Here is a 17,754-nt window from a genome sequence, read left to right as displayed (position 1 = left end):
CTGGCTGGGTTTTAAGGCTCAGCATTCGGCACGCATGGCAGAGGCTCAGAACCTCACATTTATCGAGCGAAATCGAGATCTCCGTCCTGCCGTTTACATTTTTGCTGAAGGGAATCTTTCAGATCGTGTCCTAATGTGCAAGGAAGCAGCAGCAGCTACGGTTCGCATTTCTTTAAGGAGAAACAGAACGAAAACGACAGTAATATCGGGGGGAAGAGAACCAAACAGCAGACGACCAGTAACGCTTCCCTGTGAGCTGACAAAACGACGTCCTCAGTCCCAGGACAGTTTCTGCTGAGGGGTCTGATGGTTATACGATTCTCAGGGTGCCATCAGCGTGCCGACCCCCACCCCACCACGCCCCACCCCACCCCCCCCAGGCACGTCAAGCCTCCTGTGGCACTGGCCTCTTCAGATCCCTGATCTGCTTCACCAAGTAGGTCTTCTCGTCATTGAACTGCTCGTCCTCGGTCCTGTCGTTCTGGAACTTGCTGAGAAACTCGATGAGTTTTGTCTGGTTCTTCAGCAAAATGTCCAGGATGGGCTGAGTCTTGTTGGGATTGGCAACAAAAACCTGGACATAGGAAAGCGGTGCTATTTAAAAACAAATGTACACAAGGCTGATAATACCACAGCTAAACTGTACAAGTAAAAATAGTACCACAAATCCCAAAACTCCTTGAATTTGAATTTGAATTGAATTCGATTCAATTCAAATTGAATTCAAGATGTTATCAACAATCTGACACCTTATAGGCAGAAGCAGATCTGATGAAATGATCCAAAAGCAATAGATTTTAATTTCAATTTTTAATTTTTTTGGGAACATCCATATCTACACTTTCATTAGCCCGTTGCTAATAGTAACGATGTATTGATGTCACAAGGACTTGAAATAAAAACTTCTCCCATGTTCCACAGACCTTCCAATCGGAGGCTAAACTGTGCAGATACTGGGCCTTAAAAGCCATGCTGTGTGAGCGAGTACCTTAAACACGTGGAAGGCCTCAAACTGGATATTACGACTCTTGTCGCGTAAGAGGTTCATCATTAACTTGAGGTTTTCTGGTTTGCTGATGTACTTTGTCATGATAGTGAAGTTGTGTCGGTCTAACAGAAGCTCCCCAAGCAGCTGAGACGGCACAAGGACACAAAATAATCAATCACAGCTCAGAAATTCAAGGCAAAGCAAAGTTAATCAGGAGGAAACGGGAACTAAAATATTCCCAATGTCCACTAGGGGGCAGCGTAAGCATTCTGCCCACATTTATCTGGCACCAGCAGTGCCTACAGTAATGGGGACCCGGGTGCAGTGCTTACCTTCAGAGACTGCCTTTTAGTCACATAGTTTTCTGAATGGAGTAACTTTTCATATTCGCTAAAGAACTGGGAGGGAGAGAGAGATACAATGAGGGCCTGTCAGACTAAGATGTTTGTTTTCATCCTAAATAAAACAGAACAAACCGGTAATTTATCACCAGAGAATGGCACAGCCATTGTTGCAGGGATGTCATAGAGAGGCACTGTAGTCATTCTGCTGCCTTTCTTCTGTAATTACAGCTGTCAGCCATCCCCGCCACCGGAAGCGTGTGTGCGAATCACGCGAGAGCCCGTAACTCACTTTGTCATAATGCTGCTCCAGAAAGTCGGCGCTCAGCAGCTTGTGTCTCGTGAGCAGGTCCTGCGGGACAGAAAGTGGACACTGTCTGCAGGCGGGGTGTCACAAAACAAGCAGGGCGCGAGACCCCCCCCCCAAGTCGCCAGCTTGCAGCACAGAAAAAGGGCAATGAATCTGTGTCCTTCAGTGTTCACAAGCTTCTGTTGAGAAATTCAGGCTTAAGAGGCAGAATTCAGCCCCCCGTGCAACACACAGCTCAACACACTCACGCCAGAAGCTTAGAGATGATTAAAATCCAGCTGTTTTCCCAGCACTTTATACGATATTACTTTCGCATCCCACAAAGTTACCTCATATGCCATATTGCATTACCTATTTGTCATCAGTGTTGTACTCTGATATTGCATGTCTTGTCCCATACTGGTTTGAACTGCACTGCTGTTTGTCCTTCCCCCTTGTAACCCCACCCCCCCCATCTGTGGCATGAGAATTCTGCTGTATTTCCTGAACACGTGTGTGACACTGCTAGGGACTCACCTTAAAGGTGGCGAATGCGTCCGAGGCTATGTCAAACGTGGACATCTCCACGTATCTGAAGAAGTCATGGAACTGCTCGGACCACAGGATGATTTTGGCCAGCGGCTCGTGCCGGACGCACTCCCTCAGCATGATGCCGCAGTTCAGCGCGATTTCCGGAGACTCGTACCTACAGATGCGCAAAAAAAAAAAAAAAGAGTGAAAATGAGTCGCCGATGGTTATTAGTGATCACTGCGATTGTGCTGATCGGGAAGGTGGCGGGCTGCTGGAGATACGCACCCTTTTAACAACATAAACAGTATGTTCTGCTGCGTGCAGATGTATTCCACTGTAGGAGTCCTCGTCCCGATTTGCCGGCGGAGAATATTGTTAAAGATCTGAGCCACGTCCTTTTTGCCCTGTTTCATAACACAAAACAAAGGAGAAGGGGATCAGAATGAGTGGAACTGGTGCACGACCTACATCACGCACACAACACAAACGCCACACGGTGCAGATTCGTCCACCTGTTCGGGTGGCTATTTTCTGAAAACTAAGAAGCAAAGCCTGCAGGCTCTGCGTTTTGATTAAAGCTCTACAGACGACACGTCACCCATTGAAAAGTCCGGCCTTTGTTCCTGCGCTCCCTTCTCTACAGAATAAGAAAACAAAAATAGCAGGAGGTGTCGCTAGACCTGTGGAGCCTGTTAAATGGTTATGCTTATTTACGTTCAATTATGATTCTTCTTTAACTCGTTGCTCTCAGTCAGGAGCAGACAAGCACGTTGGGGTGGGTATCAGGGCCGTAGGCTGCAGGCTCAGGTGTCGCCGATTTGCACGGTGGAGTGGGGGCTCACCTCGAAGTCGATGAGCTGCAGGTCAGCGATGAGCGTGCTCAGCAGCCCGCTGTTGTACAGCTCCTGCGCCAACTGCGCTACTGCCTCCGTCTGCGGCTCCTTCTCGTTGGTGCCGTACAGGATCTCCTTCATGGCCACCAGGTTCTTGGACACCTCCTCGGTGGCCTGCGCAGACGGGCCACATCAGGGGGAGACCGAGAGACAGCAGAACTCGTCTCTCAGAAGGTTCTGGAAGCGTCGCAATTAATTCCTCGGTCTAAAAATACAGCCCAGCTTCAAAAAAGTAAAACATTACGTGCCCTCAATGACCAGCACCACGAAATCTGCTGGACACAGAGGTGGAGATTTCAGGTCCAGAGAGTACAAATCCAGACCAAGATTTTGTGTGAACCAACCGTTTGAGTACTCTGTGACTCTTTATATTCAACTGGTTGGCTAAAACAACAGCTTGGTCTGGATTTGTTACCATCACCTGATAGCAGAAACACAGTCTTTTGCAAAAGCCGCACCAGCATTCCTGATAAATGCCGCTTCCTCCTCCTACGCCAGTGTCTGACATCAAGGTGCCTCGGACGTCTTACCTTCTCCGCCTTCTTGTCGGAGATGTCCTGCTTTTCCAGCATGGACATGCTGTCCTTAAGGTTCCTCACGATGTCCGCCGGGGACTTGTGGGACTTGCCAAAAGGGAACGGCATGGCTGGGGCTCGTAGCACGAGTAGTGGAAGGGCACCTGTCCACCTGCGGGCACAGGAATGCCCGGATCAGGAATGCCCACGCGGCTCATTTAAAAAAAACGGACAGAGGCTGCTGGAGAAGCAAAGGATTCTGCATCCAACACATGCAGTCGGATTTACTTGTCAGATTTAAGCCAGTAAATCAAAGTACAGGCCACTGGTCATGAGATTTTTCAAATCATAACTCATAACTCAGCACGAGGTCACCAACACCCTGTCACACACGGCAATGCACAAACACCCTCAGGTACAACTTCTCTGCAAAGTGACAAACATTTCATTTTTCTTTAATTCGAAAGGCGGGTCACGGCTTCAGGATAAAACTGCGAGACATCCTGGGTTTCAAAGTCGTTTGTCACGTTTTCCTGATTTTAGCTCCGGGTCACTGAAACAGGAACGACCAGGAGACTTAATCCAACAAAGCAAGTTAATATTCCACTCGGAGTCATTAAACGGCTCGTGGGTGTCACCCGCAAAACGTCACTCGAGGAGCAACTAAAGTCAAGCTGTGCAACACTGTGGGAAAGCTGAGCCGCGACGGGGCGAATGAGTGAACGGAAAACCTGTTTCACTCAACGTCACCACATATACATTATTATGGAATCATGAGGTTACAGCATTAAGCAGTTACACAGCACTTAGAGTTTTACACGCCTTGCCTGGACCAGGGGCGACTCCACGATTTGACCCCTAATTGGGTGGGGGGGTGGGGGGGGGTTTCACTCCTCCATGTTTGAATTTGCCGAGGAGGGATCACCACAATGTACCATGCCGAGGGTACGACACGTACACGAAAATCTGGGAGAAATCGCTAAATGGATTTAGAGAAATTATTATTCAGGGGGATCGAGACAAAAATGGTGAGCTGACCCCCCCCCAAAAAAAAAAAAAAAAAAAAAAAAACAAAGATGGGTTTATAACAAGCTGTGGCCTGGACTAAAACCCAGGACCATGAGACACACACTGAAGAGCCACCTGATCTCACAATGCTGGTCCACAGAACACAGAGGAGAATCCCAGAGCTGCCCAAGAGCTGGTCATCAGACACACAGCAGCGAACAGCATAGCTTTGCACTGTGATTTATGCTTGATAATTTCCCTGCAGAGTTAAGCCCCTTAACAGCAATACCTCACATTCATTTTATCCTCAGCAGGCAACCAAGTTACTACCTGCGTCTGGCGCGTCAGGCCAAACTCTGGCATCAAGCAGCACTTCCTCCCTTCTGTGGACTAGACCAGTTGTATCTCAATGTACCTCCCCAGGGTTCAACCTTTCCGGCCCCCCAACTAAGAACAGCTATCCTTGACCCCAGCCAACCAGAACCTCCCCCAAAAGCTCCAGCCCCACAACCCATACAGGTGCAGTGACTGAGGCCAGGCCAAAGGCACTGCAGATAAGCATTCCTCAGATTCCCGTCATTCTGTTCACAGCCAAAGATCACCTGCTTCCCAACATGTTTCTCTGAAACTTTGGCACAACCTCATGCTGTCTGTGACCCTCCCACTCTTCCTATCTACATGTTTAGAAGCGGATATAAATGCGTAGAAGACAAACCGGGCTCTGTACAAACTGAACACCTCGTTTGCCAACAGCTGCTGTCAGGCGCCGTTTCAACACGGACCTTGAGTGGCCGATTGAGCGCTGAAAGGCGGCCTGACACAGAGCTGGGGCTCTCTCTCTCTCTCTTTATCTCTCTCTCTCTCACACACACACACACACACACACGCGCGCGCGCGCGGTCAGGGCAGCTATGTAGGGGACTCTCCCTCGTGTCCGGATCAGGACCGTCCTGTAGTGTGAATGAATGGGCAGACCGATCACATTAATTCCGTCACACCCCGACCAGGGCTCACGTACCTACGGGCACCGAAGCAGCCTGTAACAGGAGACACTGAACAGCCCATCAGGAGAGACCCCGATCAAGCCATGCCCCTCAATAATGCTAAAATACTGCCTAACCGTCTAAAGCCATAACGCCATGCAATAGCATGGGAGAGAGGTTCGAAGCGCTTCCATCGGTCTCAGATCCGGCCTTGAAACGACACTACGGAAAAACACATTAAATAAACGCGAGAAGCGACGAAGGGCGTGAGGGTACTAAACACCGGCCGAAACAAGCGGAGGCAAAATGGGCAAGCGCTCCGGATCTCCGGACCGGGCCTTCGGGAAGGCGCACCGCTTCTTCGGCTCATCACTAACCAGAATCGTATCCATATCCCCGGATAATCGTGCTGACTAAAGGACCGAACCTTTCAAACCGCTTCCCCGTTAACTCAGATGTACACAACTCGATAACAAAGCGACGAACGCCGCCTCACTGGAACAATCGCAGCGGCCGACCGGGATAAGCTGCAAAGTGAAATGAAAAGGACGATATAATGGCTTTGGTGCTAAGGGCTTAGCCTGCATGCCTTGCAGGGCTGCGTAGACCTGGCAAAAGCATGCATGCATGCTAAGCCTTTAGCAGCCGAGCCCGTATTTTGTTCTTTTTATTTTACTTTGCAGCTTCCCAGTCTCCCGAGGCCCGGGGAGCTTCCGTGCGCGCAGCCTGCGTCGTGCGCCCACGGCTCTACCACAAACCTTGCCAACACGCCCGCCTCGCCGTGTTATTATCGCCGTTCCTGTCCTCTTGTTACTGATATTAAATATTCCAGTTGGAGGTGGAAGGCGCCACCGGGCTGTCGCTCTCGTTCCGCTTCTTTCCGCCGCCTATACGGCGCTCTGTACTCCCAGCGCCCCGCGTCGTCGCCGCTGCGTTCGGGCTCCGGGATCTCCGTGTCTCTCCGTGAGTCTCTGTGTTTTTTTCCGTTTCCGCTTCGTCGGCAGGCAGGCGGGCAGCCGGGTCTACAGCGCCTCTCCGCGGACGAACGTCTCAGCCTTGCATAAAAGCCCGATTGCCCCATTGCCTTCCTCTCAGGCAGAATCGTTTCCGGCCTCGCTGCCATTAGTGTGTTTCTCCAATTCTCATAACCGTCATTGACATTAATGAAAATAAAAACAAAATAATGCATTGCAAAAATGCTATGCCCCTTACATTAAAATTTTCATGTGCAAGAAATACAAAGTCGTAATGAAGATTAAACAGAACTTCATCATTTTACTCCCCCACTAAAGCGCGGTGTGTTTTTGTTATTTTAATTTTCATTTAGTGTTTTGCATTTAAGCGCCTTGTATCACTGCGATGGTGATACATTCATGACACGTGTGTCTTTGAATCTGATTTAAAGACAGTAAAGTGTTACATTGTTACTCAGTGAAAGTCCGTCCGCTGCGGAGTGGAAGCGCAATATGAGGAGTTTCGCATCCGGTAAATGTATTAAATGCAATGTGCGCTATCCTACCAACGACGCAAGAGGGCGCTCGTGTGTTTCACTGCACCGGCCTATTGTCACTCCCGTTGAGCAAGTAAACAAAATATCGCCTAACCTTTGACCTACATAAATTTGTAACGCAATGTATGGTGCAGTTACATAACGCTGACTTGAAAGGATTTGTTTTAGAATGGATTATTTCTGTAATTTATTATTTTTAAAATATTATTTCGCAATTTGGATCAGAACAGTACTGATAATATTATAACACGAAATGGATAAAAGATAAATAAAAGTTAACGGGAATTTTGAAATGCATCTCCGCCGTATCAGTCCATGGACTAAATGTGGTTTAATAATGCGGCACGACTTGTGGTAATAGCGTACTAAACTATGCCTAACGATGGCGGCCTTTAAAATGGAATACAGGCTTATTTCTCGGGAACCAAGTCCGCCGTTCACAAGAATAGAAATAATTCTAATTAGTAAACTGGGTCTGGAATGCCGCAGTGTCCGCTGAAAGGGTAAGTGAAAAAAGCCCTTTGTGGTGTTGTCATTCCCACGCTAATTCTGATTTGGAGACGCGTGGCCAGATGGTGGGGCAGATGAGCGCAGAATCCTTAAATCCTCCCTACAATACCTCTAAAGAACTCCAAACCAGCTACCAGAGAAACTGTAATTCGGCCTTTGGGGTGACATAATCCTCTGCTCTGAGTGCTTCGCAAACCTATGCAGTGATATTAGTCTAAAACAAGTTATTTGTATTTCCCAGCGTGCCTCACCTGGTATGCTATGGATTTAACGCAAATACAATTTGCTAGTAGGCCCTGTTACATACGCACAACATTCCTTCGATCGTGTCGAAGTATAGATACTAATTTCTATATGGAAAATCCGCTTACTGAAGTTCGCTCAAAACAGTAAGGCGGTAGAAATTTGTGAGGCGACCGTGGCAGGTCTGACTGACTTGTCACCGTTTCACGGCCGCTTTTTTCCTTCACTTTCTATGCCAGTGCGGGACACTTGCCCAGTATTAATGTGCTGCCGTCTGCTGCCGCTGATTAAAAAGGCGGCGCCTGACGGCACGCAGGTCGCGTGGCCAGATGTCTTTCTAAGCATTGTGCAGGGCTCATTGTACTGAGCGAGCCCCTTCACTCCCCATGAAGCTCTTTAGTTCTTCAAACACTCGCCACATTCGGCGAATACGTTAAGCCTCGGGGAATTTCGGACAAAAGGGACTAGCATCATTCGTCCTTAAATTCAGATTTACAGATGTTTTCTCTTTTTAAAGAGGGGACCAATTTCCTGAATAAGTACAGCAGTGCCGCACGTGCAGTTTCGGCTACCCATCGGTCGTCTCGTGGATTGATTGTAAAATCACTTTTAGGCAAATGACAAGTCGGCCTACGTTTAACCTGCCTTCAAGAAATAATAGACGCGAAAGATCAAATAATCATGTTTTTTTTTTACCTCAGGACGACCGCTACGAATCTTATATTAAAAGTGAAATGTCGAATTATTATGTCTATAATAATACCACAGCCCGAACAACCATTTAATAACTAAATAATGTATATACATTATATTTATTTACAATACATAATTTTCATGCTTGTATTTATAACTTATCCTTATCACATTTCCCTAAATTTTGTTTTAGCTAAATTTAGTTTACCTTTAGTTTTTTAGCTTTTGTGTTCTGTGTGTATGAGGAGCAAATCGCCTACACCACGCCAAATTCTTCGTATGCATGTACTCTTGGCTAATAAAACTGATTCCGATTATGATTAGCCCTGTGTCAAATACGCCTACTCTGAGCTCTTGAATATTCAGCAAGACTGGGTTAATTATTTTAATTATTTTAAAACTGCAAAAAAATTCCAGTGAACGCTGTAATCCATATACAGTCAAAAACATCGTCAGGCAGCCGGCCACACATGTTGGCATTATGATGTCAGCACCTGTCACCTCACACCAGTCGCTTGCACCTGTCGAAACGCTCCTCTGGGCACTTCCTCTTGGAGAAGTTGCAGAGGTAGCCTGCACCGATTCTTTGTGAGTTATTACATTCTTCATGGCGATTAAATGGAGCTGAATGCTCGCCTTTTGTCCGGCGCAGTTTCCCACGTCCCGGCATTCGCCTGGCAGTCGCGTGTCTCAAGTCAAACAGACCTGCTGCCATGAATCCCAAAAGCGGCGACCAGCGAGCGGGACATCTGCCCCCTCCATTGAAGAAGGGACGAAAAAAAAACATATAACAGATGTTCCAGATTTTCAGTGATTGCGCCCCTATACGCTGAAAAATAATCGAGATATTTTTCCCAACAACCCAAAAATTAGTTTTCAGTTATTAGTCATTACGATTAATTACATTTTAAGACAGAAGTTATGAACATTTTTCCCCCGAGCACTGTTTTGAGTATTTGTATAGTATTGCTGGCTCTATGTTTTATTCAGGAACAAATCAGGATTGTGGGTCTACTTGAATGACATTGCACACGCATTGGCATTTGTTGTTTTTCAATCCATCCAACCAACCATCTTCCAACCACTTATCCTGAGCACAGGGGTTCGATATTATGGTTATTTTGAAATGAACACTTGCCAAAAAAAAGAAACAATATGGAAGGTTATAATGCGTTATAATCTCATTACACTGTTTCCAATACGTCAGGACACCGACACTAGGTAAAACAATAACCGACACCGTCCAGGGGAAAAAAAAGTCCAAGGAGAATGGGCGTTAGAACGTATTCTGCGAGACCTCGGGGGATAGGTTTCGCCTTTTCTCCGGTAATGCTGTCCCGATTCATTGAGAATGAAAGGGCCGTGCCGTCCCCAGTGTAACGCCAGTAATAGCAGACTCTTGTTAGTGCCTGGGAACGCTGGGCCAGCGCTCCGCGCGCCGCGGACCACGTGACGCGCCCTAATAGCGAAACAGAAGGTTTCACTAGGGTGCACATTTCCAGGCTGGACATCTGTCGCTTTTTCTCTTTATCGGGCGGGCAGCGCAGCTATTGAAAAGAAGCAGTGACCTGTCAGTCTTGACTGATGGGAGCGGGCCACTGGGATCGACCCCATGTGTGGGAAAATACCTCAGCCAAAGAGCTCCCACATTCACATGCTAATCCTGCCCTTATAAATAAGAGGAGAGCAGAGCGCGGAGGCCTTAAAGACGAGACAGAATCCGCTCCAAGAGAGAACAGGGGAAAGTCGCGGTTCATATCCACCAAGCTAGGGAGATGACGGCCACCGCCGTGACCCACAACGTGGAGAAATTGTCGAGCGCTAAAGAAGAGAGAAAGGTACAAAGAGCTTTAAGAAAAATATAAAGTAATCTCGTTGGATTAGTCCTGATAGCAAGAGGTGTCAGGATGATATGCAGTTCCTAATGCTAGTTTTGTTGATGCCTGCGGCTGATTTGGTATATGTTTCGATTTTAGCTGAGAAAGCCACTAATTGAAAGAAAAAGACGAGAAAGAATAAATAATTGTCTCGATCAGCTGAAAGAAACCGTGGTCGGCGCTTTCCGACTAGATGTAAGTATGAGACGATAAGACTATACTTCGGGATATAAACTAGTTAAGTAACTGTACTGTGTGGTACTCTATAAAAGTATTTCTTTTAGCAAAATATTCGTGTATTTCATGGCAGCAATCTAAACTGGAGAAGGCTGACATTCTTGAAATGACAGTGAAGCATCTGCAGAATATTCAGAGCAACAAATTCGCCGGTAAGTGTATACTCAAAACTTAAAAAATAAGTACTAGGGCAAGCAAATTTGAGCAAAAGCGAAGATGTTTATTTAAGAGCCGTTCTTATTTTGGACTGCAGGGGGCAGTATACACGCATCTTTTACAACACAATGAAGATAAACCGGCTCTCCATTCATTTCTTTTACACGCGTTTCTCGAGATCATCTTGAAGATGATCTTCCGTCTTAATAGCGACCTATAGGCCTAGAGCCGTGACTCATGTCCAACCCCTCTTTTTATTACAGCTGACTCCACCATAGGGTTAGAGGCCCAGCAGAAATACAGCACGGGCTATATCCAGTGTATGCACGAGGTTCACAATCTACTGCTAACCTGTGAGTGGATGGATAAAACACTAGGCTCTCGTCTGCTCAACCACCTGCTCAAGTCGCTCCCGCGTGCTACCGAGGATACCCAGCCCGCCCTGACGTCAGGGCCCCCGCCTGCTCAGCAAACGCAGGAAAGCTGCAGCGCTGGCCCTGCGGTGCCCTCGAGCCGTGTGTTCAGCGGGGCTGCAGCCAAGGTCCAGGCAGAGCGTGCCCAGCAGAGCACGGGCACCCGCGATAAGGCGCTCCTGTTACCGGGCAACCAGCTATTTAACAATCAGCACATAGCCACACTTGACATGTGGCGGCCGTGGTGACGGGGGCAAACGGAGGCAGCCCTCTGGTTTTGTTTTTGATCTGCGTGTAGACTCTTTTCCTTATGTATCTTATAGATATGCTTCTCAGAGCACTTGTGGGGCAGTCCTGTTCCAGAATAGATGTGCTGCAGACCTCAGTACTTCCACAGAAGTAAACTTCTTGTAGCCTGCATTGTAGAAGGCTATTATTCAGCTATTTATTGTATTAACTCTTAATTTATTTAATAATGAATACTCGCTTTAGATTATTTCCTCTCTTTTGTATGTAAACGTATTAACCCAATAATAATAAAATGAATATTTAATCCACACGTTGCTCACCAGGTTTAAACTACTCTGTGAAGATCTGCATTACACCCCCTCACCTGTTTGACTATCCAAACATAGAGTAACATTCATATATTTTGGGAACATATCACGCAAATATAACTAAGTATGAATGCCAGGCAATTCTGGTTAAAATATTAACATAAATGAAATGTTTTTAAGTTTTTCCCCAAATATCACAGTTTATTAAATATACTAAAACAAAGCCCTACTCCCGAAATACATTCACATTGTCACATCGGTGGCGTTTCCAAACAGAAAAAAAATGCTTTTTCGAATTAGTTCCCATGTTTCAAGACAACTCCATTCCAACAAAATGCAAAGCGATGTGGCGTTTCATCCAACACATCATATAACGTTATGAGCATTACACTATCCCAACATAAAATTACATCTGTATGACATTTATGCAGATGTTTCATCAGAAATCACAGGCGGTTATGTTTACATGTCATTCAAGTTTCTGACTGCTTTTCCTTCATAACGTGGACCAATCAACAGGTATAACGGAGAGCAAGACTTATAGACAAGGACCCGAAACTTACCGATTCATGGCACATGCAGGGTCCCGACGACGCAAAATTAAGCGAAGCCCTTAAATGTATTGCCCTCACTGTCCAGTTGTGTGCACGACAAAAGAAACAGGCTGTGAAGTTATTTTTGAGGAGCCAACTAGAGGTCACAGGGAGAAATGCGTAATGTCTGTCAATATATCACTGATATCAACATCAAAAAGCGAAAGTTTCCTCTACCGCAGGCAACATCCGGTTCTTCATTCAGCAACACTTTTCAGTAATGTTTAATTTAAACAGTGAGGGTGTAGGCTTTTTTCATTACTTGTGTAATGATACAGACTCTTTAAACAATGCAACGCACACAGAAACACATTAGGCTATATATATATCGTTGAGGTATATTTGAAGAATGATGCCATAATTGCTGAATCGAGGCGCTAACTGAGCTTGAATCCGGACACCCTGTCCATTTAGTCTTACCCTCCAAATTTACGTTCTGCCCACATTATACCCGGCTAGCAATAAAAATAATTATTTTTTCTCAGTTTTTTATATCTCATGGATATAAATGAATCTCAAAAAGAACCCCCTCCCCACCCCAGCTTCTTATAACATAATGTATCACGTAATGTATCTATCTATCTATCTGTGTGTGTGTGTGTGTGTGTGTGTGAGTGTGTGTGTGTGTGTGTGTGTGTGTGTGAGAGAGAGAGAGAGAGAGAGAGAGGGAGAGATTGTGGAAATTATGAATTGTTCCAAAAAGGGCAATAAATAAAGTAAGTATTGTATTCGTAATATGCCCGTCATGAACTATTGTACTTCACGAACATGATTACCACGTAATGCTCACCTCAGTTTACATCTTATTCGAAGATTTCTCTAGACTCTCTGGAGTTTATGTGTAAACCAAGGGCGTCAGAAGCATTTTGAATGTGTGTGTGTGGGGGGGGGGGGGGGATACACTGGCATAAAATTAATATTTTATGTTAAATGTGGGGGGGTCCAAACGAATAATTATGAGATGCGTGGGGGACACGTCCCCATCAGATTTCATGGCGGCGACGCCCGTGGTGTAAACGAAGGTATATTAAATGTGCAATCAATAAACATGAAATGAATAAGTCGACGGGGGCAAAAACGACTGCTGCCGCTTCACAAAAAAAGTACTGTAAAAATCAAAGAGACTATAGGCGACTTAAGTATGAGCTGCTTTTCAAAGGCAGCGTGCGGATAAACCGGGGAGGCAAGGAGCGGGACGATGACGAGGTGCCAAAGTCTTCCATTTCAAAGGCCAGGAACAGTGCTTTTATGCTGGAATCTGTTTTACTACCCCATTATTGTGAACCTGTGGCACAAACGGAAATTTAGAACGTAAACGCGTATGATCTACTTATATTACCTGCAAAGAGTGCTGTAACCTAATACACGACCTTGTTCTAACAGTCTAGCTAAACGCGTGTGGCTCTTCGCGTCTTAGCAGACTAAACATCACTCAAATAACCCATTCAAAACATATTAACCATTTTCAGACATGTTTATAAATATTCCCTTTACCCGAAAAAGCTTAAACTGGCTGTGATTATGCTATGTTTAAATACTTAAATATGCAGCCGCAAGCAAATCAGAGGGGGGGGGGGGGGGGTCCGAAAGGTCGAGAACAAATGAAGCGCGAGCCAACACCTGTCACTTTCTTTGGGGACCGGCCGTCGGTGCCCCGATTAAATTCATTTAGTCTGAGGGGCTGCAGCTTGCAGCTGCCAACTGTCGGCATCGCATTACATTCAGGGGACCTCGCGGGCAAGTCCCCTCGAGAGTCAAATAAAGGGGAACAACAAAAAGCATAAAAGGATAAAACGCAGAATCCCCTCTAATTTATCCCGTAATTTCAGTTGCATAGTCTCTTTGGCACCAATGCAAAGATAATTCGGAGTTGAAAAAAAAAACTCCCTGGTGGCTTTTCAAATAGAATTCCAGTACATTTCAGGTCGTTTCATATGCATTTGTTTTGGGCTTAGAACTTGTTGCATTGTACCAATAACTGCATCAGAAAAATCCAATGATTTACTACTTAAAAGAAAATCTTTTATAATGGCAAAAAACGTACTGGATATTGGACTTCGTATCTACAGACGATCATAGCGGTGGTGTAACAATCAGATGTAAATACGCAACAAAGATTTGTTTTAGCCTGATGTACTTTCGAATCAAGCTAGCAAAGATCATTCTTGTCATGTAGGCATGGGTGTATGGCGTTTCTGTTAACGTAACATTAAACATCTACCAATGACAATTTAAATTAAATTGCGTTAAAGTTGCTTTAGTAGTGCGCCTGGAGTTACTCTACCACTTAAAGAAAAACAAACCATATGATATAAACTGCTTATTATAAACGTGTTAAGATAGAATTCAGCTTTGATACATAATTGATATTTTGAGATAATTGGAATAAGTAAAGAATTTAGACGAATTGCCGCATAACAAATCGCACATGAATTGTTCTGATTTAGTTTACGTATCCAGTATTTATTGTTCAGTGTTTATTGTTCAGCTGTCCTTTGTTATATCTGACTGATGCTCGGCAGAAATACAGTTTTGTTTCGTGCGTGTGAAATGACAAAGTGACTTAACTTGAATTTCACCCAGTAAGACGCTGCATGCGAAATGTCACTTTTGCCGGTGAACTAACCCCCCCTCCCTCCCGTTCGTGCTGCAAGCCGCAACTACAACCGCTGTAAAGACAATGCGCTGTGCGTTGATTGGCTAAAACTGGATGCGCCCTGGTGTTTCTTGAATAATGTGGCCAAACCTTTTATTGATATGTAAATCTGACCGTATAAATACCACCTACAAGCTGAAGGTACTAACAGCGTATTCTGTCTAAGCCGTGCTATTCGCTGGACTATTTGCTGGGGGGGCTCTATTGCGTACGCCTGCCAGCTGCCCCCGAGAATTCCAACCTTAACTGTGGATTACAAACACCGCTTTCTTCTTTGCCTGGGTTACAACTAACATGGCCCCTGTCTTCCGAGCTAACAAAGCTGAATGTAGCGCCGTTGAGGAAGAATACTACGGGATTAAAGGAGACAGAAAGGTAATGACAGGGACTGTACCCGTAGGAGACTCGGCCCAGTCTCTTTAAACTGAACCCCGCGATATAATTTGCTATTTTACCGTGTGCATCACCCTCCCTTTCGACAGGCAAGAAAACCTTTGGTAGAGAAGAAGAGACGGGCACGAATTAACGAAAGCTTGCAAGAACTCAGGATTCTGCTGTCTGACACTGATGTAAGTTTTCACTTAACGTCAACACCTATTCATCTGTAAAGTTATTTGTCTTTTGTAGGGGCGAATTTTAACCACATCTGCATTTTTTTTTGGATTTAACAATCACATCACCAACATGCTTCCCACAGTTACAATCTAAAATGGAGAACGCAGAGGTGCTTGAAATGACTGTGAAACGAGTTGAACATGTCCTCAGAAATCGATCCCAAGGTAGGTTTTGTAATCTTTTTCTTGGGTAATATTACCGAATCCAGGCACCTGAGACATATAAAGCGTGATAAGGATGCTTTTCCCCAGTTATGCGGGCGGCTGTACTTGACTTCCTCCATGTGTGTTTTGACAGACGCTGACACTATGAATCGCGAGGCGAGCGAGCGCTTTGCAGCCGGTTACATCCAATGTATGCATGAGGTGCACATGTACGTGTCCAGCTGCCCGGGCATCGACCCTACGGTCGCCGCGGAGCTCCTGAATCATCTCCTGGAATGCATGCCTCTAAATGAAGACAATTTCCAGGACATGCTTGTGGATTTAATGTCGGATGCATCCGACAGCATCAGCAACGGCACTTTGCCTACCGGCAATGGGAGTGGTGTCACTTTGGCCACAGTAGGGGGTACACGCGAAGTCACCCCCGCCTTCTCCCCGGCACCATCCACTACATCCAGCGACGACTTCTATTCAGACCTAGATGAAACCGATGTGGAGCACAGTCATAGTTCCTCAGAAGACCATGCAGTCCAACCCACGACGGCGTATTTTAAATCTATATGGAGACCGTGGTAGGAATCCATCCAGGACCACAATTTGTACCGAGAAGTGTGAACTACGTTCATGTTTTTCAGTTGGATGTTATTCGAAACTTACACTAACATGTTATATGAGATTGACGGAAGTGATTTGGGAAAGCAGCTTCCAGCACTGTTCCCGTCAGGACTGTTACCCGATGGCTGTCCGTTTTGTAGGCCCAAATAAGTTACCAAATTAAGGCAATTTTAACCGTTCCCAAGAACTTGGATTTCCACTGAACTACAAACTTACAGTTAAATACACAGAAAGTTAAGCATTCACGGTTCTCTCATATTATCGGCAGAATGTGTTATGAACTATTTTACGCTCAGCAGATGTGTGTCTCTGCCTTCAGTGAAGGTATAGGTACGTTACTAACTAGAAATAGAAGTTATTTTTGATAGACATTAATTGCGGGTGCCGCTAATAGGTCGATCGTGTATTTTCTGTATGTCTAGTGACTTGGTCTAAAATGTATTAATAAACTAATTTAATTGAGATATACGTGATTAGATTCTAGTCATACTGCAGATTTGTTAATTCGTACTTCTTAAGGTAATTCTATCCCAAGTAGGCCCACATCTGTGCGGCATTTTTTCACCAATTCGCGAATGTTCTGGAGCATGGTGAATCATTTTCTTGTTATACCGTTTTCATCCACCATCATTTGTCAAATAAACACGAACAGTATTTACCAGTTGTTATCTATAGACTCAGATTACTCTTGAATGACCATCTATGCTGTGGAAAAAAAATCAAAATGTATCGCCCTCCCTGCTCCATCGACTGATCAGGTACAGACCAGTATCATCAAAATCAGAAACATACATTATTGAAAACCGTTTATGTTGCTCCCCGTCCTCGCTTTCATCACACTGTAGACGGGCCACAATTTCCTTTCCTAAAAAGCGCCGAAGTGTCGCCTTTTCTTCAAAGAGGGTGATTGTTCGGTGTGGGGTCACACACGGCTTTGAACCATGAAAGGTGAAAATGACGTCCGAATGCTGAGTCTTTAATCTGCTGTTACTTAATTTCACAAGCAACCACATCGAAACGAGAGAAAAAAAGTAAATGTACATCATACAAAGGTATTGGTTTTGACACAAAAGGCATTAATTTTACGCCTGACAGTTGCAATCTGGCTTAAATTGGTCTTGTCATTTTGGTTTTACCTTTACAGAACATAGTAGCCTATGCTTTGTACGTGAGTAACTAAAAACGCTCTAGTACACCTGAGCACAAGTTCTCGGTGTATTATAATATTTGTTTCAAAATTGACGAAATGTGCTGCATATAAAAACAAATACCGACAACCAGTTAATAAAACTGGTTTTTGGGATCAGGCAGTCCCACGCGGCAGTTTCCGAAAATAACCGTGGAAACCCCGGCCAGAGATGGAATG

The 17,754-nt window shown here is 45.2% G+C and overlaps 3 protein-coding genes across 4 annotated transcripts; 2 read left to right on the top strand and 1 right to left on the bottom strand.

The window, feature by feature from the left end:
- Nucleotides 1-356: 356 nt before the first annotated feature.
- On the bottom strand, nt 357-12,407 carry cab39 (calcium binding protein 39). 2 transcript variants are annotated; one of them, XM_048980556.1, is made up of 9 exons: nt 12,309-12,407; nt 3,574-3,730; nt 2,993-3,157; nt 2,436-2,554; nt 2,156-2,324; nt 1,622-1,681; nt 1,321-1,386; nt 989-1,132; nt 357-574 (listed from the first exon to the last, which is right to left on the bottom strand). In XM_048980556.1, exons 1-9 carry the CDS (start codon nt 12,314-12,316, stop codon nt 386-388), a joined length of 1,077 nt encoding a protein of 358 aa, XP_048836513.1. In that variant the 5' UTR covers nt 12,317-12,407; the 3' UTR covers nt 357-385. The 2 variants fall into 2 exon arrangements, with proteins under 2 accessions (XP_048836513.1, XP_048836514.1); XM_048980557.1 differs by lacking the exon at nt 12,309-12,407 and adding an exon at nt 6,308-6,567.
- her8.2 (hairy-related 8.2) lies at nt 9,985-11,745 on the top strand. Its single transcript, XM_048980564.1, has 4 exons — nt 9,985-10,343; nt 10,482-10,577; nt 10,693-10,771; nt 11,039-11,745. Exons 1-4 carry the CDS (start codon nt 10,281-10,283, stop codon nt 11,434-11,436), a joined length of 636 nt encoding a protein of 211 aa, XP_048836521.1. The 5' UTR covers nt 9,985-10,280; the 3' UTR covers nt 11,437-11,745.
- Nucleotides 12,408-15,018: 2,611 nt separating the features above from the next.
- Nucleotides 15,019-17,488, top strand: LOC125711596 (transcription cofactor HES-6-like). The gene is made up of 4 exons (XM_048980671.1): nt 15,019-15,369; nt 15,477-15,563; nt 15,692-15,773; nt 15,907-17,488. Exons 1-4 carry the CDS (start codon nt 15,289-15,291, stop codon nt 16,347-16,349), a joined length of 693 nt encoding a protein of 230 aa, XP_048836628.1. The 5' UTR covers nt 15,019-15,288; the 3' UTR covers nt 16,350-17,488.
- Nucleotides 17,489-17,754: the final 266 nt, after the last annotated feature.

The sequence above is a fragment of the Brienomyrus brachyistius genome, chromosome 17 (assembly GCF_023856365.1).
Source record: "Brienomyrus brachyistius isolate T26 chromosome 17, BBRACH_0.4, whole genome shotgun sequence".
Classification (NCBI taxonomy): domain Eukaryota; kingdom Metazoa; phylum Chordata; class Actinopteri; order Osteoglossiformes; family Mormyridae; genus Brienomyrus; species Brienomyrus brachyistius.
This window is presented reverse-complemented; position numbering and strand designations above follow the sequence as displayed.

Bases quoted from the DNA above. Each gene is read 5' to 3' on its own strand.
- her8.2 (XM_048980564.1), top strand. From the start codon at position 10,281: ATGACGGCCACCGCCGTGACCCACAACGTGGAGAAATTGTCGAGCGCT. The intron at 10,344-10,481 runs GTACAAAGAGCT...TTTCGATTTTAG, and splicing joins GCGCTAAAGAAGAGAGAAAG to CTGAGAAAGCCACTAATTGA. The intron at 10,772-11,038 runs GTAAGTGTATAC...TTTTTATTACAG, and splicing joins TCAGAGCAACAAATTCGCCG to CTGACTCCACCATAGGGTTA.
- cab39 (XM_048980556.1), bottom strand. The intron at 3,158-3,573 runs GTAAGACGTCCG...CCGTCTGCGCAG, and splicing joins CCGACAAGAAGGCGGAGAAG to GCCACCGAGGAGGTGTCCAA. The intron at 2,555-2,992 runs GTGAGCCCCCAC...GTTATGAAACAG, and splicing joins TGCAGCTCATCGACTTCGAG to GGCAAAAAGGACGTGGCTCA.
- LOC125711596 (XM_048980671.1), top strand. From the start codon at position 15,289: ATGGCCCCTGTCTTCCGAGCTAACAAAGCTGAATGTAGCGCCGTTGAG. The intron at 15,564-15,691 runs GTAAGTTTTCAC...TGCTTCCCACAG, and splicing joins TTCTGCTGTCTGACACTGAT to TTACAATCTAAAATGGAGAA. The intron at 15,774-15,906 runs GTAGGTTTTGTA...GTGTTTTGACAG, and splicing joins CCTCAGAAATCGATCCCAAG to ACGCTGACACTATGAATCGC.